At 39.3% G+C, this 23,832-nt stretch overlaps 1 protein-coding gene across 1 annotated transcript in view; it reads right to left on the reverse strand.

Annotated features, from left to right (window-relative positions):
* Positions 1-2,065: 2,065 nt before the first annotated feature.
* The window catches only part of SLC25A48 (solute carrier family 25 member 48), a 76,179-nt gene continuing 54,412 nt past the window's right edge, over positions 2,066-23,832 (reverse strand). The window contains exon 7 of the mRNA XM_072728551.1: positions 2,066-5,449. Coding sequence (XP_072584652.1) covers positions 5,393-5,449 — 57 coding nt within the window. The 3' untranslated portion in view covers positions 2,066-5,392. The remainder of the gene's footprint in view (positions 5,450-23,832) is intronic.

The raw sequence follows: 23,832 nt of genomic DNA on the forward strand, positions 1-23,832 counted from the left end.
ACATTTCAAGGACTTAGATCATAACACAGGAGCTCAGGGTAAAGATCAGGCCTCTCTTTGGGTAAGGATAATTCTTTTTTTTTTTTTTTTTAAGATTTTATTTATTTGAGAAAGAAAGCACGCATAAGCTGGGGGAGAGGCAGAGAGAGAAGCAGACTCTCCACTGAGCAGGGAGGCCAATTTGGGGCTCAATCGCAGGACCCTAGAATCATGATCTGAACTGAAAGCAGACGCTTAACCAACTGAGTCACCCAGGCATTCTTGGGTAAGGATAATTCTTGACTGTAGAGAGTTAAATCATATTTGATTCAACATGATTTCAGAACTCTATAATGAAATTGCCTATGTATTCTACTGGAAAGAAACATGGCTTTGAATTGTATCAGTAATATTTGCTACCTAATATAAAGTATTTATATTAGTAATATATATTATATATATATTAGTAATATATATAATATATAATATTTATATTAGTATTTATTTTTGACAGTGTGACAGGAAAAAAAATTCCATATTTGCCTTAATGTATAAACTGTCAACTCGCCAGAGAAAAATTCAGGTACACTTCCCACTTTTTTCCTCTTGCACATTGCCAAATACAATATCTACAAAAAAAGATACTCTAAAATTTGCTATGTTACAGTTTGTCCCAGTTGACTTCTACATTTAAATATGCTCTGAGTATCTATCCTGCCTTTTTTTTAAGAATTTGGTTTTTAATATTTAAAAAGATATATAGCCTATTTTCTAAACATTCTAAATATTTTCTAAAGATTCAGCTTTTACTTCATATTCTTTTAGAATAAGTTTTGCCAAAGGAAAGGAGACATTTAACTTTACAAAAACCTTAGGGCAATTCATTTTAAATCACGAATGCCAGCTAGTGTGTCTCTAAATGTGGATGAACTTGCTGCTGTTTGCACTGTGTTCAGACATAGTATGAAGCCCCTGTAAATAGGAGGAATTATGAAATAAGCATTTCTAAATGGGTCAGGGTTAGTCACCACTAACAACATTGATTCTAAGCCATCACCCTGTTTTGGAGACTGAAAAAAACCAAGAGGATTGCGTGGATCTCAAGTTTTCATTAACATCACATTCTATTCAGTGTGAAGCAGCTCTGACTTATACACTTTCATGGACCTGAACTTTTCATTTCTTAAAGCAAAGAAGGAAAATTATTTTTAACCTGTTGCTTTTCACTAAGACTTTTTTAGTCAAGGCTTTACAATGCAGACTCTTTAAAATGAAACACTGAATCAACTTTGTAGATTACTTAGTTTTAGAAGCTGTAACTCAAGTAAAAAATTTTGCAAATACATTTTATTTTAAAAAGAAGCAAATGGGAGTGCCTTGATGGCTCAGTCAGTTAAGTGCCCGACCTTTGACCTTAGCTCAGGTCTTGCTCTCAGGTTCCTGAATTTGAGCCCTGAGTTGAGCTCAGGCAAGGAGCCAACTTTAAAAAAAAAAAAAAAAAAAAAACGAATGCATTTATTTTCTTGTTTAACTAAACATATCATGTAAATACTTTGTCAATCTAGAGATTATTTTTTTGCAGTTGTTTTATTTATGAAAGGCAAACCGTTAGTATTAATTTGATTGTCAGCACAAATCTGGAATTACTGAGAGAACCAGGGACAGTCATTCTAAATCATTTAATAAAAGCAGGTTAGTAGGTCACTTTTTACAGCTGTCATAGTGATCAGCTACTTCTGAGGGCATTTCAAAAAGGAGTCATTAATAAAAATGAAAATTTTTAGTTTTTTGCATCAAAGGAACATTCTAACAATGAGCTATTTTTCATATAAAAAACGTAAACTCTTTGAAGATACAGATTTAAATTTCCTCATGTGTAGCAAGTTTTCTGTGTTACTTCAAAATCTTTGAAAAATGACCTATCTTATAATTGAAAGTTAAGTACATACCAATTTAATTCGACTTACTGGTCTTAGAAAGAAAATGCTCCAGTGTTTTTGTAATGATTATCATTCACTAACATAAGGAATATGCTGTATTGCCAGTCAATTACAATGAGATCATAAAGCAGAACTGTCAGAAGAAATAGAAAACAATACTATCGTATTTAATAGAAGTAATATTTAAAATGCCACAGGATAGCAATAAACTGCCTGCAAACACACTAACCAAGTACCCAAACAGAAATAGGGCAGCTCTTTGTTACCAAATTATAAAGGCGACACAGAAAAGCAGGCTCACAAACATGAGCAAGGTTTGCCAATCAACAAATATGATGACCAATCCAGGACAGGGAACAGTGCAAAACAACAAACCATGAGTCACACAGTGATCTGTGCAACATACCCAGGTGCTTACAACCATAAAGAAACTCACACCACCGCTGCACACATACACACATCCCTACAGTGAGGCTGTTTGACAGTGGTGGTAATTCCATTTATTACAACATTAGAAATTAAAACAGAGCACAGCACATCTGATTTTTTCCATTTCCCTGTTTGGACTCCCTGTACTGAGTAAAAGTATAAGGCTCAACATTTACAGGGAGAGTTACACCTTCCAATCTATCATATGAGTATTCTTATTTAGCCTTCCAAAAATAGGATGAGCTATGCAAAACATGTATAAATAAAAATCTAAGTAAAACCACTTTCTTGACCACATGTCTTTCAAGTACTTTCCAGTATGGAATCTAAGATGGGATTTGGGGAAAAGCCCAGTCTTTTGAGAATGCACAAAGTTCTAGATATAAGGGGAATGACTTTCCTCCCCAAGGAGGGAGCAGATCTCATGTGTGAGAGTGGGAGCTATTTTCTTCCCACAGTGATGATTCACAGAATATGAGAATATGTATCCCTTTGGGTTGAATCATAGTAAGTGTGTATTTAGATCCCCAAATCCTTATTAAGCATCTTTGCCCTTATGTTTCATAAAAGAGGTTTTTTCTTCAGAGAAAATTTTGTTACTCATTTTTCTTTATCAACATCACACCTTCTTACCTTTAGGGAGCTTTTCAAATCTTTGAGAGGAAATCACGACACCGTCCACTATTGAATGAAGTGTGTTTCATTAAGAGCAAATTGCTGTTGAGTCATATCCTGAAAGTGAGTCGTTACTTTTAGCAGGATAATTATACAGGTGCTTCAGAAGAGAACCCAGTCAAACTCTTATTAGATTGATGTGTTTTCCTTAGGAACAGATGTTTCATTTTCAATCCAGAAAAATTCACAAATATGAAACTTGTAGAATGACATATACAGGTTGCTTTTAACAAATGGTGTTGATGATATGCATTTAGTCATTGACTCCTAAATATAATTTAGTTGCATTTCCTTAAATTAACTACAGGCATACCTTGGAAATAGTATAGGTTCAGTTCTGGACTACAGTGATAAAACAAAATTAAGTCAAATGAATTTTTTGGTTTCTCAGGGCAAGTTATCGAGGACACTGAAAAAATGGGGCTCACAAACCTGAACATAAAGGTTTGCCATTAATGATGATGGTACCTAATCCAGGACAGAGAACAGTACAAGAGATCAAATGGTGAGCCACACAAGCATCTGTGCAACACAGCTAGGCATTCACCACAATGTTCACTACTGCTTACATTGTTTAAAAGTTATACTTACACTATATTAAGTGTGTAACAGCCTGATGTCTAAAAAATGTACATGTCTTAATTTAAAATACCTTATTGCTAAAAAATGCTCACCATCATGACTGAGCTTTTGGTGAGTTGCCATCTTTTTGCTGGTGAAGAGTCTTGCCTCCATGCTGGATGGCTGCTGAATAATCAGGGCAGTCGTTGCTAAAGGTTGGGAGGTGAATGGCAATTTCTTAAAATAAGGCAACAGTGTTATTTGCCACATTGATAGACTCTTCTTTTCATGAACAATTTCTTTGCAGCATTCTATGCTGTATTTTGATAGTATTTAACTCACAGCAGAACTTTTTTCAATATTGGGGTCAGTCCTCTCAAACCCTTCTACTGCTTTATCAGCTGAGTTTCTATAGTATTCTAATCCTTTCTTTCATTTCAATAATCTCCACAGCATCATCACCATGGATAGATTCTATCTCAAGAAACTACTTTCTTTCCACATTCATGAGAAGCAACTTTTCATTCATTTAAGTTTTACCATCATATTGCAACAATTCAGTCACATTTTCACTCTCCACTTCTATTTCTACCACATCTGCAGTGGTTTTCTCCACTGAAGTCTAGAAACCCTCAAAGTCATCCAACTTCTTCCAAACTCCTGTGCATGTTGAGAGTTTAATCTCTTCCCATGAATCACTAATGTTCTTAATGGCATTTGGAATAGTGAATACTTTCCAGAAGGTTTTCAATTTGCTTTGCCCAGATCCATCAGAGGAATCATTATCTATGGTAGCTAAAGAATTTTTTAAAGAATAATATTTGAAAGCCAAAATGACTCTGATCCGTGGGCTGCAGACTAGATCTTGTGTGCTCAGGCACACTGTCAATGAATAGTAATATTTTGAAAGGAATCTTTCTTTTCCAAGAAGTATGTCTCAACAGAAGGTTTAAAATATTCAGTGAGCCATGTGGTAAACAGGTATACTCTCATCTAGGCTTTATTGTTCCATTTAGAGATTATAGGCAGAGTACATTTGGCATCTTTCTTGAGGGCTATAGGATTTTTGGAGTGGTAAATGAGCATTAGCTTCAACTTAATCAACAGCTGCATTAGTCCCTAACAAGATAGTCAGCCTGTCCTTTGAAGCCAGGCATTCACTTCTCCTCTCTAGCTATAAAAGTCCTAGATGGCATCTTTTTTCCTAACAAAAGGCTATTTTAGCTATGTTGGAAACCTGCTGTTTGGTGAATGATCTTAGCTAGATCTTCTGGATAACTTGCTGCAGCTTCTCCATCAGCACTTGTTGCTTCCCTTTACACTTTTATGTTCTGGAGATGGTGTCTTTCCTTAAACCTATAGTGAACCAACCTCTGTCAGCTTCAAACTTTTCTTCTGCAGCTTCCTCACTTCTCTCAGCCTTCAAAGAACTGAAGAGTGAGGGCCTTGCTCTGTGGTAGGCTTTGGCTTAAGGGAATGCTCTGGCTGGTTTGATTTTCTATCCAGGCCAATAAAGCTTTCTCCATATTAGCAGTAAGCCTGTTTTGCTTTCATATCAATTTTTTATGCAGTGGAGTAGCACTTTTAATTTCCTTTAGGAACTTTTCCTTTGCATTCATAATTTGGCTATTTGATGCAAGAGGCCTAGTTTTTTTGCCTCTCTGATTTTTCAATATGCCTTTCTCACAAAGCTTAATCATTTCTAGTATTTGATTTAAAGTAAGAGATGTGCGGGCAGCCCGGGTGGCTTAGCAGTTTAGTGCCAGTCTTCAGCCCAGAGCATGATCCTGGAGTCCTGGGATCGAGTCTCACGTCGGGATCCCTGCATGGAGCCTGCTCCTCCCTCTGCCTGTGTCTCTGCCTATCTATAGAGAGACAGAGAGAGAGAGAGAGAGGGAAGCGGTCATTTGGTGGAGCAATCAGACCACACACATTTATCCATTAAGTCTGCCATCTTAGATGAGCACTGTTCATGGCACCCCAAAACAATTACAATAATAATATCAAAGATCAATGACCATAGGTCCCCAAAACAAATATAATAATAATGAAAACATTTGAAATATTTCAAGTATTACCAACAAGTGAGAGACATGAAGTGAACAAATGCTGTTGGGAAAATGGAACCCATAGACTTGCTCGACACAGGGTTGCCACAAATCTTCAATTTGTAAAAACTAAAAAACAAAACAAAACAAAAAAATCCTACAATATCTGCAGAGCCCAATAAAGTGAAGCAAATAAAACAAGGAATGCCTGTAACTAGAAAATTGTGCTAAAAACATTAATTAATAAACCTTAGAATTTCTTTTCCAACATTAATAGCATCTCTAGCACTTTTCCTAATTGTTCTCAGTATAGAACTAGAACATTATCCAATCAGAAAGGGTAGTGAATTTAACCATGAGGTCAATGGATTTGATCAAAGTTCCTTTTCACAAACTCAGATTCCCCTCTATTCTGGAAGTTATCTGAAACCTATTTTCAAGTAGCCTAAATTTACTTTGTTTGCTGTTATTCCGTAGAAATATGTTGAGAATACTAATGACTTCTTCTAAATTAGGCAGAAAAATATACCCACATGGTTTTTAAATCAAATGCTTCAACTTTTAAACTTCACTGTGCAGCCTCTTATAAACTAGGAAAAAATAATGGGAAGGCATCCCCAGTTAGATTTCTCTGACCAGATGACATCATATTACCCTATTCTTATAGTTTTAATTTGTCCAACTCCCAGCCTATAATACAGACATTTTTCTAGTAAGAGGACAATAATGGAAAATGAGCTTACGAATACACTGTTTAATTATCTCCTGTTCCATGGTGAAAGACTGTATACAATATCTAGTCTTTTCCCATTGCTCTGGCCATTCCACTCCTTGGCTGGTGCCCCATTATCTCCTTAAGCTCTCAGCATTAGCATGCCCCCAGCTCAGTTCAGGAACACTTCTGTCTGCCTCTGCTGATTCTCTGGGTGAAGTCATCCCTTCCTGTGGCTTTCAGCTCAATCTATATGTTACTGACTCCTAAATGTATATCTCCAGTCCTGACCTCTCTCTTGAACTCCAGACTTTTATATCCCATTCTCTGTTTAACTTTCCTCAAAGTGACTTCCAGGTCTTCTCTTTCAAAACCTGCTTCTTTGTGGTTTTCTCATCTCATTAAGTAGCAATACCATGTGAGGAATTGCTAAGACACACTTTGCAATCATCTTTGACTCCTGAATTTCCTTTCATATTCTATGTACAGTCTGTCAGTAAATCCTCTCAGTTCAACCTTCAAAATGTGTCCAGAATCTGAATACTTCTCACCACCTTTACTGCCACTATCCTGGTCCTAGCCACTATCATCTGGAAGATGCCATGGCCTCCTAACTGGCTTCCTTACCTCCACTCTTACTCCTACAATACAATCTTCACATACTAGCCAGAGTCATCCTGTTCAGAAGTTTGCTTATGTCACTCCTTTGCTCAAAACATCCAGTGGCATCCTTGCCCTCAAAGTAAAAGGCAACCTGTACAGCACCTATGAAAGTTCCCCTTAATCTGTTCTGCCTACGCATCTCTTTGACTTCACCTTCTTCTACTTGCTCCCTCCCTCCTTCCCTCTGCTCCAGTCACAGGGACCTCCTCTTCCCTGTTCCCCAAGCCCTCCAGGTACTCTCCTGTCTTGGGGGCCTTCATACTTACTTTTCTTTCTGTCTCAAATGCTCTTTCCAAAGGTATTGACAGGGCTTACTCCCTCTTCTCTTTCAGGACTTACTCAAATGTCACCCATTTTACTTTCTTACCAACAACTGTATGATATACTACATGCTTTGCTTATCTGTCACTTGCACTAAAACGTAAGCTCCAGGGAGGCAGAGATTTTTGCCTGTTTTGTTTTCTGGTGCATCTGCACAACCTAGAGTGGTCTCCAGCATGTAGCACATGCTTAGTGCATAATTGAATGAGTAAATACATATCTTGTTATCTTACATTATATTTTGTTCCAGTAGACAGAAGATGGATGTGTGTAGATGGACAGATAGATAAAGTAAGCCTACAGATAGGCTGGTATGACCTGGTCACCATCATCCCCCAGGCCCTTTCCAGGAAAGGCAGCCCAAGCACCAATACAGAATTATAGACAGAAATCTCCCATTTTAGGCTAAGGACAGCATATAATCATTACACATTTTATATTTCTAAGAAATTAAGTATTAAATAACACCTTTCACTGGAACACCTTAAAACATGTTACCAAAAAGAAAAAAGTAGCATAATTACATATACTTCTATATCTCTATTATACATCAGGTACCGGTAGGAGTCTTAGTGGATTCAAGATCTTTCAGCTTCTGACAACTTTGTACTGGAACAGAAAATGTAAGATGAGCCCAAGAAGTAGTTTGACATTTATAATACGTCACTTAAGCTTTAGAAAGTCTATTACTGACTGGCTTATTAGCATAAGAAAGAAATGAAATGACATGTAGACTGTCAACAGAGTGCCATGGGAACTGTGGGCCAGTCAGTTACCTCAGCTAACCTCACTTGGTTCTTCCAGGCTATGTGGGTATGTCACAGTTGAACAAATTAGTCAGGGAAGGCTCTGAGAAGGAAGTAGGGCTCCCTCTTGGTGGTTAACCAAAAGTATTTTCCTGAGGTCAAAGTGTGAATGCCACATGAACTCTGTGTTGACCACACTAACAATGAAAAGACAGGTGTTCTTTATGAGACTGAGCCCCTACCAATTTGCCAGCTGCTTAGAGTGTGGCTTTGATTCCCTGGCCTCCTAATGGCCTGCCCCCCTCATACCTTCAATCCCTTCTTTACAAGGCCAGGACTTTCACTCTTCTTCCTTTTAAAACTGACATACAAGAAGGCCATTGATCACAGCTAAAACAAGCCACTTCTTGCTAGGTTGTTATATATCCTTTTGGAGAGATGTGAACCAGAAGCAAAGTGAATGTATCAGGAACCAGCAAGCCAGGCCCAGCCTCTGCATTAGGGGGCAGGATTTTGCCAATGCCCTGGAGATAAAGCCAAGCAAGACAGACACTCACGGCCCCTATACTTTGAGCATGTAGGTGCTCCATTTACTGTAATTTTTAACTAATATTAAAGTTAATTAAAATTATTATCTCTGTCCATGGGTCTACAGTCTGAAGGAAATTCAATGGGCCTTAAGGCAGGTACTCACAGACTTTAGGAGGACCTCAGAAGTCACTTTATCTAACTTTCTCATTTTACAGATAAGGAAATTAAGGTTCCAAAGAGTTAACTGCTGGCCTGTGATCTCCTAAGTGCACATTCCATATCTTGATTTTGTGTGTGCTTGGAAATGACTGGACTGCATTTCTTGTAAAAGGTCCTATAATTCAGCATAGTCATTCTGCACATCCTCTGAGACTGACACAGTAATATTTGACTGAGCTCATCAACCATGATGCTCTAAAAATGCCCATGTTCTAGGAATATAAATTTTACAATAAAAAGTTTTCACGTGGGACCCAGAAGGAACTAACTTGTCATCTGACTCTAAACTAGCCCCATGGCCATAGGCATAGATGGTAAATCAGTATTATGTGACTGACCGAAGAAAAAGCCTGGTGGTATGGAGAGGATGCTGGATCAGAGAAGGCAGATGTGAGTTTCAGCCCAGATTTTGTCATAAGTTAGCCATTTCACTTTGGGCAAGCACTTCATCTCTTTGAAATTTAGAAACCCTCCTACTAAGTATTCAAACTCATTGTCATCTGCTAGGACAGGGCAGTTAGATGAGCAAAGCAAATGGGCAATCATTTTGCTTTAAAGGTAAAATGCCTCTCTGGTTCAGTATCTCCTAACCTAGTAGAGACTTAGAGAAACCAACTGTCTGGAAAGTCTGAGTACATTTGTGCTATCCCAAGACTTTCTAGTTCCTTTCTTCGGCCAGAAAGTGGTACCTACTACCCTAGCAATGGAAATAGGTCCAAAGGATAGACATAGGACCAGAGCAGACCCAATCTAAGTTTTTCCCTCAGATTGGTATACAGATCTTAGGAAATAAAATTCCTTTTCTCTAGAGCTAATAACCCAGGATGATGCAAGCTTAAAGTTACAGTGACTCTTTCCCTTGGGCCCATGGCAGAGCCCATCTATTGGAGGGGACATGAGGCCAAAAAAGAGATAAATAGCTGAAAGACAGTGTTCCTGTTATACGGCCTAATAACCTGAATCCAGCCATGCCAGAAGATGCTTGAGTCAAAAAATTTTCTTTTTGCCTGAACTAGTTTTGGTTGGGTTTCTGTCACTTTTGATTAAAAGAATCCTCTCATTTTTTCAAATGAGGAAAGTAAGATTCATATGAAGGGAGTGATTGACTCAAGGTTACATGGGACACTGGTGACAATATTGGGACTTGAAATCAGGCCTATTTCCATTCCAATGCATTTCCTACTACACTGTTCTTTATATATACTGTCTTGTGAATTATTCAACATTTTCTGAGTGATAGTACAGATCTTTTTTCATGTCATATTGCACCATGGCAAAATCCATTCATTCATTTGAACAAAAGATGGAGAATCATTTATTGAGGATTCTATGACACAAGAAGAGAGCTTAGACTAATTGACTTGTGTCTAGGTTAGGTCCAAATAAAAGATTCAGTTATGTCAGCATCAAAGGTAAAAATCATGTACCTGATTCTATTTTCCCCCCAAATAGAACAATCTGCTTTGTTCTAGGCATGACAATAGGGTCTTCCATCAATGTGTTCATGTGTAGTTACCTCACAGTGGGCTTCATGCATAGGTGAAATCCAATAGGTACTGGAAGGAGAGAAGGAAGGAAGGGAGACCAGAAGGAAGAGAAACAGGAAAGGCAAAGAGAAGTAGAGGGTGTTTCAAGCAAAAATTAACTGGTTTTCCTCTTGTTCAACAGAGCTTATATAATGTCTTATAGCGATCTTATGCTATGTCCGTGAAACCCAGTCTGCTATGCAACCACTGCCTTTTCTGAATTGAACAGAAGAAACCTCAAGCTGGAGCCACAGAACATGAGTCTGTCTTAGTAGGACTGAATATCAGGAGCAAATGAAGTAACTAACAATAGTGACACTTGATCAATACCCTGATTGTAGCAGTTCCATGAACTGGTTACAACAGATTCAGTCATAATCAGTAATATTCATTTACAAAGGGCTATACCTTGGAGCAAACCATGTGAAAGTAGCTACCTCCTGGATTTAGTAACATGGTGAATCATGTTTTAGGAAACTTGAACACTTGATGATGAATAGATGTTAAGATTATTCTGTTTTAATTATTGTTTAGTGTGTGTTATCATTCTTTGTGATCAGAATTTTTAAACCACAAACAGGATATAGAGAAATGATAGGAAAAAAAAAGTTTCAGTCAGAAAATAAGAGTATCATCAAAAGACTGTGTTTCTAAAAAAAAAAAAAAGACTGTGTCTCTCATGGCCTTGTAAAATTAATCCACCACTTTAAATCTTGCTCCTTCCTAGTTTTAAATTGAGTAATGGAAGGCAAAAGATTCCACAGCATCATAATCATGCAAGCTGAGAGGTATCTTTTATATCATGCTATCTTTAGCTGAAATTTAAACACTATGAAAACCAAAGGGGGAGATATTTCACTATCACCCTGACTGAATTAGCAAAATAGAATATTATATGAATTATTTATTAAAATAAAGTTTTCTTTAGGTAAGAAATGTTCAGTCTAATTTATATGGTAACCTTAGATGATTGAATCTCACGTATAAGGTGGTTTTATTGATCTTTCCATCAATAGTTTTCTATTCTATGCAGAGTAAATTATAGTAACTGTTTTTGGACTTTTGAAATGTTTGTAAAACTTAAGTATGAATTTTGTTAAGATTCTCTGATGGCACTGACATCAATGTTTGATGTCATTTATTACTGGAAAACTTATAATGTGAGTGCATGATTTGCCATCCAGCAAACTCTTCACTGGCTTCCGGTGTCTGTTCTTCCACACTTATGTCTGTAGAGCCACAATACTGTCTCTTGGGAAAATACTCAAACCTTAGCTTTGCTGGTCAGCAATTTGCAGTCCTTTTATGAGATGCCTACAATAGCACCACATGCAATTTTCACCACCGATTCTTTAATTCAAGGGTTTATTCAACCAAGACGTGCCATTCACTATTTGAGACTCTGAAAGCAGAGTTGTACGAGACAGAAATGGTCCCTACTTTGGGAGCTTTTTTTTCTTGTGAGAGAGAGGAGAGACAAGGAACACATGAATGAATACATGAAAAAGAAGATTTAGGGGTTCATAATTACTATCAAGAAAGTAACACATGTAATACAATCGAGGGCATTGGAGGATGGCAATATGAATAGGGTCACATGGGAAAATCCTTACTGTGGAGGTGCCAACTGAGCCCTTCCAGAGGAAAGGAGCACTCAGAGGAATCAAATGTTCCCCGGAGGTCAAGACTGAAACGGGATCCTAACCGGCACTCCCATCCTGACCCTGACCCTGCCACAAACCCTCAACTCTTCTTTCGAAGGATACTGAAGACAATAAATTAAAAAAATAATAATACCTTATCAAAAGGGCCCATGGTAACAAAACTTCATAAAATTATGTCACCATTCTTAATTAAGATGACACTCTATTCAGAGATTGCTGTGGTCTTTGAGCCAAACTGAAACCCCATTGGGATGATTGAATTAATGAACAGTGGTGATTGGAGATCCCCCATTATTATTGAGAACTTTTAGAGGTACTCCACAGGATCCTTTGGTCTGCTTCTTATGAAACATCATGAGAAGTGGAGCAATGTTTCTTTCTTTGCTTTGCTTATCTTTTTTCTGAAATCAATTTGGAAAACACATTCTTTCAAACCAAAGCACATGGGTCTGTGGGTGGGGCCTCTGCTGGGAGCTCTGCCTGCTGTTCCCATGTGCTCTGGAGACAGCACACCTGTAACGAGAGCTGGAGCCTGCTTTTCCACCAAATGGGCTGTGAAATAAACCCGTGAGGTGGGCATGATGCCCACATCCTTCTGCATCTACCCACCATTGTTCTGAATTCCTGGGGCCCACCTTCCCTACCCTGACCCTCACTTTGAGTCATCACTATGGCCATAGTAGGAATTTTGTTCACTTTCTCTATTCCATTTTACCTATTAACCAAACTGGATTATCTAGATGATGGAAATAGCATTTGAGTGTAGAGTTTTAACTATTTAATGGTCGGCCTCTGAGGCAGAATAATAATGCAAAGAGAATGTGTTGAATTCCTCACTAGCTAAATGACCTTGGAGGTCTAAGTAAAATGGCAGGTTTGGGAATGGGTGGTGAGAAGCCTGGCCTCTCTAACTTGGGCTGGGTTTCTAGAACCTGTCACAAGCAGGAGCACAGCTTGTCATGATCGTGGGGAGAAAGACTGAATCAGGAACTAAAGAGAGTTATTTTGAATAATTCCATCCAAGGGAGCAGAATACAGAGGTAGAAACTGAAACAGAAGCCAATAGTTTGCATTTAGGGCCAACTCAATAGTTCACCAGGCTAGGGGGTACACAGGAAGTAGATCCACTGTAGTCCCAAAGTGCTGCTATGTAGAGTATGTAGAGGCCTGTCTCCTTTGATATGGAGACCAGAGAGTGGCTCTGTGCTGGCTGATGGCCAACTTCCAAGACAAGGAGATCTGGCTCCTGAGATAAGTTGAAATTCCACCCAAGTAGCTCTCGGCACTGCTGCCTGCACTCACTATCCCTGTCCTCAACAAACTACTCAATCTCAGCTGCTAAAGAAAAAATATACATCTAAATTTGTCTTCTATTTTTGTTAAGGACAGAAAGAAATTGCACTGGCTTACAAAGGTTCCGTTGGAACCCATCACAGTTCAGATTATCTTTCTGAACAACTGTTCATATGTATCAGCAGAGCAAAATATTACCAGATAGGTAAAAATACTCAGCGGTTTAAATAGAACATTCAGAATGAATAACCCTGAGTAAAAAGACAAAAGATCTTCTCCCTCCCCTGTCTCCTCTGTATACCTTTTAAAAAATAATTCTTATTCTTTCATTGCATTGATAAAATGAGAGCAGACTATTATGGCAAGGAAGCATAACAATTCTTGAAGATAAAAAATATAATTGCAAAACTGAAAAGAAAAATAGAATCCTAGTAGCAGTATGTGCAATTAGCTTCTGTCTTGCCTTATAATCCCATACTCCCGTAAAAGGAATCAGTATTCTTTGGAGAAATGGCTGATTCCAGGACTGGCACACAAAAGAGACAACAGGGACCTGGAACATCCTGTAATGCCAGAAAGTAATATGCTCACAAAACAAAAACAGAAGAGCCACAGTAATGGGGTCAAAGGGACACAGGAGACAAATGAAACAGTTCCCAATGGCCAAAGCTGGAACACTCTGAGCAACCAAATAAATAAACAGTAATGGATTGCAACCCAAAATGTAAAATAAATACCCACAAGTCCATACTGATATAAACAAATAATTGAATAGATAAATAAATGGGAGACAGGTGTGCCACGCAGAATAATCCCAAATAATTTATGTAGATACTCAGCCCACAAGGAAGTGGAACATAACTCCCCACTCTTTTTTTTTTTTAATAATTTACATGGGAAATTCTTTATTATATTATCAGTTCTACAATACCAGCTTCCTTAAAAAAAATTTAAGACTGGATGACAGATTATTTCCTTTACTGTTGCAAATACTGTAAATTTACCAGCGAAGAGGTAAGTATCAATGTCATTTTTCTTTAAGCATGAACACATAAGGGAGCAATAAAATAGATTATAAACCTCATTTGGCCTGATCTTATACGAAGTCACTCCAGCTGTCTTCGGTCCTGCTCTGCCTACAGGAAGATTTCCAGGACAGGTTTGTGTCATTCGGTCCACCCACAATAGGTTGGATAGGACAGTCTGTAATAACTGCCAGGATACCACATTGCATTCTGGGCTCCTTGACTGGCATTTGGCTTTACGTTCCAAGAGTACCTCCTTTGTGAATAGTCCTCTCCAGCGGGACCAGGAGGAGGGATATGGCCTCCACAGTATGTGTGGACTGTCTATAGGGCTTTCTTCCAAAGAGTACAGTATAGAAAGAGGGGAAAAGAGAAATCTACAGTGGAGAAATCTGACAAACTCTGTCTCCGGCAGATGATCAAGGTCAACATTGACAGGGATAAGTCATGTTGATGGATATTATTTTTGATATGATGTCATGAAAATGAAACTCGATTTCTGTGGTCTTCCTCCCAACCTCAGTTTAAGCATGAGAAAAACACCAAGCAAATCCTAATGGAGGGACATTCTACAAAATGCCTAACCAGTACTCAAAACTGTCAAGGTCATCAAAAACAAAGAAAGTCTGAGAAACTGTCATAGCTACAAGGGTCCTAGAAATGACTAAATATAATGAGGTGTTCTGGATGGGATCTTGGAACAGAAAAAGAACATAAAGAACTAAGAAAATCTCAATAAGGCATGGGCTTTCGTTAGAAATAAAGTGTCGATATTGATTCACTAATTCTAACAAATATATGTATATATGTAACAAATGTAAGCAGTTAACAAGAGGGAAAACTAGATGTGGGGTATATGAAAACTCTCTATAGTACATTCACAGTTGTCTTGTAAATCTTAAACTGTTCTAATAGAAAAACTTTATTAATGGGATGCATCGATGGCTCAGCGGTGAAGCTCTGCTTTCATGATCAGGGCGTAATCCTGGAGTTCAAGGATCGAGTCCCACGTTGGGCTCCCTATATGGAGCCTGTTTCTCTCTCTGCCTGTGTCTCTGCCTCCCTCTCTCTGTGTCTCTCATGGATAAATAAATAAAATCTTTTAAAAAATCAAAAAAGAAGACAGAAAGACACTGGTAAAATATGATAGAGGGTAGTCTGCTTTTAGGGTCTGGCAGTGGGTGTCAGATTTTGAAGAAAGAGGAGCTGGATGGCTGTATCCAGGGTAGAAAAACTTCAGAAGAAGTGGAAGTTTCAGTGGAATTTTTAATTAATTTAGTCTTAGTGGAAAACGTAAAGGCCATTTTATGTGTCTTTGTAATTTGTATGTATCACCTTTCTTCCTCATTTTTATTAAAAAAAAAAAAAAAAAAAAAGGTGCAGGCAGCCCCAGTGGCTCAGTGGTTTAGTGCCGCCTTTGGCCCAGGGTGTGATCCTGAGGACCCGGGATTGAGTCCCACGTTGAGCTTCCTGCATGGAGCCTGCTTCTCCTTCTGCCTATGTCTCTGCCTCTCTCTCTCTCTCTCTCTCTCTCTCTCTCTGTGTCTCTCATTAATAAATCTTTAAAAAAAAAAGGTGCAAAGTGGGCTTGTTGCATACTTTTTGGAATGCATATTAAAATATTAATTGATGGAAAAAAAATCCTCAATACAGGTTTTGAACAACAGATTGGGTTCCAGTAAGAAGGAAGGCAAGTACATAAAATGCTAATTTGGAAAGATAAGAAAAACCATTCACAGAACTGATAAATAAAAGCCTAATTTGAATATCTGAAGATAATAAATATACAAATTCCTTACAAATTTTTTCAAAGAGAATACATGGGTAAAATGTACAATCTCACTACTCTGTTAGCGTAAATCTGGGATCCTTTTCTAGGAACATGCACATAAAAAATTAAGAAGTAGAAGAGATAAAAGAGCACTAAAATGAGAAAAACCAGAAAATTCCAAAAAGTTAATGTCCAAAAGCCATCAGATCCAGATTTTCCAGACAGGTTTATCAGAACTTAATTCATTCAACAATTTTTATTTCCATTTTCTGCTTAAGAGTCTGGAAAAACAGGGGTGCCTGAGGGGGCTCAGTTGGTTGTGCCTAGGAGCCTTGCTTTCTGTTTAAGGGCATGGTCTCAGGGTTGTGAGACCAAGTCCTAGGTGGGGCTCTGCGCTGAGCATGGAGCCTGCTCAGGATTCTCTCTCTTTCTCCCTCTCTCTCTGTCCCTCCCTCCATGCTCCCATGGATGTTCTCTCTCTCTCTCTCTCTCTCTCTCTTTCTCTCTCTCTCCTGTTCTCTTTCTCAAATAAATAAATAAATAAAAATTAAAAAAAAAATCTGGAAAAATGGTCTAAGACCCCTGGCTGGTTGTTCCTACCCGTAAGCAGCGGTCCAGTCCTCAGTGGGGGTAGAGGGCCGCAGGTTTCTGCAGGCCCAGGCTGAGTAGACACAGAGGCCACCACTCCCTCCAGACAAGCCTGCTGGATTGGCGGGAATAGCAGTAAATTTGGTAGCTGGAGCAGTCTGTGTACTCTGAGGTTTCTCCGGATCAGATCAGCTCCTTTCAGCAGCAGCCTGCTCTTCCTTGTCAACCATCTCCTAGAAGCAGAAGTTGGGCATGACCCCACGCCAGAGCACTTGGGCAGTGGGGCTGCACAGGCACAGAACTGCCCTTGCCAGCACCCACCCCAGCACACCTGCTGAGAGAGTGCCCTCGTCACTGCAGGAGATGGCAGTGTCCACAAATAGCACAGGAGAGTGTTACACAGAGGGATGGTAGGCAGATTAGCTAAGAGGCTTCCATGAGAGGCTGGTGGTCAGCACTAGGGCCAGTAAGCACCAGGAGGTTCCAGGACTAAGTGGCCAGCAACAGGTGTGGCTCCAGTGGCAGCAGCAAAAATAGCCCACCAATCAGTATTCCTAGAGGATAGGACGCCAACATAAGCCAGGTTTCCAATGGCAACAATGGCATGAGCTGCCAGCAGAAACTTCTCCTGGGCTCTCTTCAGATTTATGACATAGATGCTTACTTTTCATTTTGCAAATGGACTGTTCCATTTGGAAGTCAAGGTTGGTGCCACTTAAGTGGGTTCCTGCTGCAAGGAATTTGAGGACTTCCTCCTCCTTCATCTGCAAGACATCAAGAGCTTCAGACGTTGTGAAAGTTTCCCTTTAAGTTATGATGGGTACTCTGAACAGTGCTGTATGGAGCCGTTTCTGGGTACCACAAAAAGGCTGGGAAATATTCCAATTGCTGTTCTTATTGCTGTGTCCTGGACACTGTTTTATCACTGAAAAATCCTTTGCTCTCCATGGAGGAGTAGGGAACAACGACAACAACAAAATTATCATACTATTTATACTCTTCCAGAGTAAAGAAAAAGATGGAAAGCTTCCTGATTTACACTAGAAGGGTAGGGTAACCCTGGCCAAAACCCTAACACAAATAAGGGGAAATTAAGAATGAACTCACTTACAAATGTAGATGGTATAGGTAATGTGTTAACCATTTCCCCTTCTGAAAGAGAATTTGGCCTTACCACCAATTTTTTTTAGCCTTTGTTCCCCTGAAAACCAAAGGAAGGTAAAACATCAACTAGGCCTGATTGGCAAAATGTATCTAGACTAGCAGGAGTCAAAATGATCTAAAAATTCCTCATGGGGACACCACAGCCTTGGGCTTCTGAATACAGGGGTCTTGGAAGCTATAACTATGAAGCTCTTTCAAGGGATATTGGCAACTTTGAGGCACAAGGCTTTTAAGCCAAGATCATGCCCATTCCCTCCAAATGAGAGTGTGCTTCACATCTGAGCCATCTCATCTAGAGAGCTCAATGAATAGGTCCTGGGTGACTGTAAGGACCACTCCCACTGAGAGGAGGAACTAATGCTATTGTCTTGGCAAGTAATGTTCCATCTACTCTTCAGGGGACATACAGACTAAGTGTAACGTATAATGGTCTTATGAGTCTAAAGGTTTAGATGAGCCTGTGGTTTTTTTTGAGTGTTTGAGTCTAAGAAGACCTCCCAGTGGGCAATAAAGATAAAAATCCTAAAGAATGGGATAGCAAATTGAATGCAGCTGCATTTTTTAATAAAGATTTTATTTATCTATTCATGAGAGACACAGAGAGAGAGAGAGAGAGGCAGAGGGAGAAGCAGGCTCCATACAGGGAGCCCGACGTGGGACTCGATCCCAGGTCTCCAGGATCACAACCCTGGCCGAAGGCAGCACTAAACCACTGAGCCACCCGGGCTGCCCTGCATTTTTTTTTTTTTTAATGGTGATATAGTATGACCTTACATTCCAGGAATGTAAGGATGGCTTGACAGTTGGAAATCCATTAAAATTATAGGAATTACTGAAAAGATAAAATTCATGACCCTGATGGAACTGAAAAGATATTTGATAAAATTCAGCTATCATTTCTAATAACTCAGTAAACTGGAAGTTCAAAACTCTTCCCTAATATAAAATCAATAGCAAGCATGATATTTAAACAGAAAGCACTGAAAGCATTCCCATTAAAATGAAGAAAATGGCAGCGATGCTTGCTACTACAAAAAGAAAAGAAGGAAAGAAAGAAAAAATTAAAAAAAGAAACAAGATACTTAAAAAAAAAGAAACAAGACACAGTAGTCTAAAGGAATTGATTATAGCAACAGGGATCAGCAAACTTGGACTGGCTGCCTATTTTTTCTTTGTTTGTTTGTTGCCTGTTTTTCTTTTAAGTAAAATTTTATTGGGACAGAGCCATACTCACTGATTTACATTATCTTTATAGATACTTTCCTGCTACCACAAAAGAGTTCAAGAGTTGCAACAGAGACCACATGGCCTACAAAGTTCCAAATATTTACTATTTGGATAAGAAAAAGTTTAAAGAGGATCATTATTTTCAAATGAAAACATCCACTCAAGAAAAATCCAAAGAGAATCAGCTGAAAATAATTAGAATTAATAAGAGGTTTCAGTAGTTGGTGGGTATAAAATAAAGATATAAACGTTAATAAATCTGTTGTGTCAGATCGCATCATTTGGCCCTAATTACTCAGTCCTCACCATGGCCAAGTTCTTTGCCATGTGACTAACAGTTCAGTGTGCCCTCATCATGGGCAAGGTGACCTGCTTTGCTCACTGATCAGTTCTATGGCTTGCTTTGGCAGTGAGGTATCGGCAGAAGTAATATAAACAGAGGCTTGAGATGGAAATGAGCATTAGCCTTACTTCTGTTATTCTTCCTCCACTACCATGAGCATAATGTTTCTGGATTATCTCACTGGTCTTGTGTATGTGGGAGCTGAGATCCTCCAACCAATACAGCTGATATCTAGGGTCTATGTTCAGGCCTAAAACCATAGGTTGATAGACTGACTGCATTAAGTGGACTTAAAATCTAGTCTATATAGTTGGGTCAGTGGAAAGAAAGATTGTTATATGGCATAGCTGACAAAAGCACGGGCTCTGGGATCAGATATCCAGTTCAGGTTGCTAGGTGTGTAGTTAAGGCAACCCTCTTCACCTCCCTGAGGTTCAATTTCCTGAGCTTCAACATCTGTGAACTGGGGCTAATAAAGACTGCAGAAGCTGAGGGACATAATATATATGAAGTGTTTAGTATATTACTTTGCATATAGTCAGTGTTCAGCAAACTCTAGTACCTTCCCCAATGTGACCCTAAAAGGAATTCTCATCCTTTCTCAATTAGATGTTCGCCAATAAGCTATCCACTGCAAGAAGGGCAGGGTGGTGGGGGGAGGATTCCCCCACAGTCTCTACAAAACACAGGGGCATGTTTCAGCTAATAATAGGTTGTGTCAGTAGGAAAATGTAAAACTTGCATTTACAAGGATGACCTGGATTATTATTCACTGATGGTGAGGAGGAGCAGAAGTGGAAAAGAGAGGAATGGAGCCCAGATCCTGGAGCTCTGGAAATCGCATGGAAGCTAAGCTCGGAGCAGTAGACTGCAGGTCTATGGGACCCAGAATTTGTGTAGGAGGAATGTGACAGGAGAGGTGCAGAGCTCCCACCTAGAAATCACCCCGCCTGAGCAAGAAGCCCCTATAGCGATAACAGTGCACCCAGTGGGGCCTGCCCCTTACAGTTGGTTGGGAAATAATAGCTTAGAAATAACTATTTAAGAAATTAGTGCTTTAGGATTCTCATAACTAGTTATCTCTTGGTTGTTTAGAGGAAAAGGCAGAATGGGTTTTACTTAGAAATGTAGTGTCTTTTTTTTTTTTGCCTGTCATTACATGCAGTGGCTTCCTAGAACAAACAACCTTTTTTGTTTTATTCCTATAGAAATAATACATGACACATGGGTGTTTAATCACAAAATAAAAATGTCAAACTTTATCTTTGAAACAAAATAAATGGCTGAGTATTGTCTTTTCTCATTTATTGTAAAATATGCTATCTACACTAAATCTTGGTAAGCATCCCACTCTCCAATCTTCTTGATATTTAAAACAGGTGAGTAATTAATTTCAGAGCTCGGTGCATTTCCTCTGTAAGAAATCATTTGCTTACTCACAATATATCCTAGAACCTAAACCTCAAAAGCTGTAGACTTTGCTAGATAAATATCTGCTGTTGTAATGGTGTTTTAAACGCCAGAGCTGCATTTAAATATTCTTAATTCTTTTCATTTTTATAACTGAGTGGCTGAAAAGATAGAAAAGAATTGTAAAGAATACAGTCATCACACAACTCTCTCACCCTGTTTCTTCCTTTACAGAGTCGAAGTTCCCACACCTGACATGCTTTCTTTGTGTAGTGACTGTGAGAACCAGAAAGGAGAAGAAATTAAAAAGTCCTCCAAAGTTCTGAAGGGACTGCCCTGCAGGAAGGTGTATTTTGTTGATTTAATATATATTAAATACATTTTTACAAAAGTAGTTATTCATTCACTTAACCAGCAATTTCTGAGCACTTAGTATATAGACCATGCCCTGGGAATACAATAATAAACCAGAGTCCAACATCATATCATTCTCACGGTACTCAAGCCCACCTGGAGGAATAGACACAAGACAGGATCATGAAGATTGCCATGACTACTATAGTCAGAAAGAGCCTCATGGAGGAAGTGGCATTTGAGTTGAAGCTTGAAGGATAAGAACAGAACACACATGGTAGAGCTGAGGAAGAATATTCCAGGCAGAGCTTAGCAAGAACAAAGGCCTGGAGGCTGGAAATAGAAAGCAACCAATGTGACTGTAGGGTGGGTGGTAAGAGGGAGAGCAGAATATGAGCATAGTCTGAACCAGACCAGACTACATTTCCAAATGGAAACATGGTTCACATTTGAGGAAGCATCCCAAATTGAATTCCTCTATCCTTCCATGAGGTAAGGCTGAGTAATCTACCCCAGATTCCTGTGCGGGTGACTGTTAGTGGTCCATTGATGCTTGGAAAGTCTAGGTAATCTGCCCAAGGAGCATCGGTGTCCATTGATAGCATTTCTCTGCAACCATACTTGGAGATGGATACAAGGGTAGGTGACTCAAGATCAGCAGGTTGGGCCAGGATTTGACGCAGAGAGAAAGGAATGTTAGTTCATCTGCTTTTCTCCAGACTTCAATATGTGGGGCTTTTCCAATAAACCACCAGGACCTATTTGAGATACCTTGAATGGTAGGTACCTAGCTTTGCCAAAGGAAGACCTTTGGCTCATGGGGCAAGGAAGCTCACTCTATAGCCAGCTGCAGAAGATGATGGGCTTCTAGCACTTCAGAGAACCTGGCAGCTGATGATTCCAGGGCTTCCTCTGCTCTCCCCTCTGTAGTGAGGCCTGAGCTGAATAACTGGAAGAACAATTGGAAAAGAGACACTCAGACCACCAACTCCTAGCTTGACATTTCCCAAGAGGGGAAGATCATAGAGGACATCTACTGAAAATGTGGAATGTGCTGTGTGAAGTATGCCAGGGGCAGGCCTCTCTCTGTAAAGGGCCAGACCATAAATATTTTAGGCTTTTCTCTTTTTTTCTTTATTAATTATTTTTAAATCAACCCTTTAAAAGGTTAAAAAGAATTTTTGGTTTGTAGGCCTTACAGTGGATCTGGCTAAGTGGGTTATAGTGGGTTGATATCTACACTGGGCTATATTGTCCCATCAAACATCAAACTTAAGCTCTGAGTAAGAATTTCTTTCAACCTTTACAAGAATCTTCTGAGGTAGGGCTTACATGACAACCCCAATCCTATCCCCATCCCCATCCTTATCTTACAGTTAGGAAATAAAAGGATGAGAGGCCAAGCAACTTGCCCAAGTCCATATAGGCAGAAAGTGATAGAAGATTGGAACCCAGGTGGTCTGACTTCATGGCTTAATTCCCAACAACTGCTAACCACTACACTCTCCTATCCCCCACTGGTAACTGAACATATGGCTTTGCACAAGCCCACTTTTTCTGGGTACAGCCTCCATCCATCTGTACACCAAGAGGGACAGCGTAGTGTTTTCCTCAGTGTGAGTGGTACACTTGAGGCTATGGGAAATAATTTCCACACCTCATACACACGGCATTAAATAGTATTGTTCTCCACAAAGAGTAGGTGATTGCTTTTTCAAGTCTCTTTTAGGTCTTCCAATGATATTAGAGAGAAAGGTTCATTTTGATGCTGGTAGATCTTTGAAGTTTCTCTAGCATGTGCCAATTTCCATTTTTAGAAGAGATTTCCATTTTTACGGAGCTTCAAGATGCAGGGTCCTCAGGAGGCAGTGGTAACTAACTAGAATTTAGTACCGCCATTGTATCCTCATTGTTACCTTCTATTTTTGCTCTCATTATTTTATTTTTCTTGCCTTTTATGATTATCTCTATTTATGTAAAATGTTAGTGTTGCTATTGCTGCGATTCTCTTGTCCATTCCTGCATAGTTACAAGATGGCCTCAGAAGCTCTTGCCATCACACCCACCCTCAAATTGCAATAAGAGGGTAAGGGCAGATCTCAGTTACTTTTGCCTCCTGTTACCAGAAAAGAAAATGAATTCTACAGGCATTGCATTGATCAGAACACATTGTGCGGCGACCTGTGGCAGTGCAGCAGGGAGAATGACGAAGTGGGTGTTTGGCTGGGTACATCGCCGCCCTGAACTAACCAGGGTTCTATCAGCAAGAAAAGGGTATCGCTACCAGACTCTGTAATAAAAGTCTTGCCATCAGCTGGCAGGCCTCTGTGACTTCTCCTTAGTATGTGCTGAGGACAGGTATGGAACTACAGAAAGATTTCGGGAAGTTGGCAGAAAGCCAATTTCATCTTATTTTGCTTGCTACCAAGATACCTCTCTTTCCCACAGTCTGCCACAACTCTGAAGGAACAACACACAACGAGAATGGCAATATTAGCAATGCGCTCCTATGGCACTGGTGAGAAAATCTTGAGTTTGTCCCACTGGTTAGTATGGCTCAAAGTGATAAACAACAGAATCCCCACTTTTCCAATCTCTAGTATGTAGACGATAAATTTTCTTAAGCACACACACCTCAGATAC

This window comes from Vulpes vulpes, chromosome 12 (assembly GCF_048418805.1).
Source record: "Vulpes vulpes isolate BD-2025 chromosome 12, VulVul3, whole genome shotgun sequence".
NCBI lineage: Eukaryota > Metazoa > Chordata > Mammalia > Carnivora > Canidae > Vulpes > Vulpes vulpes.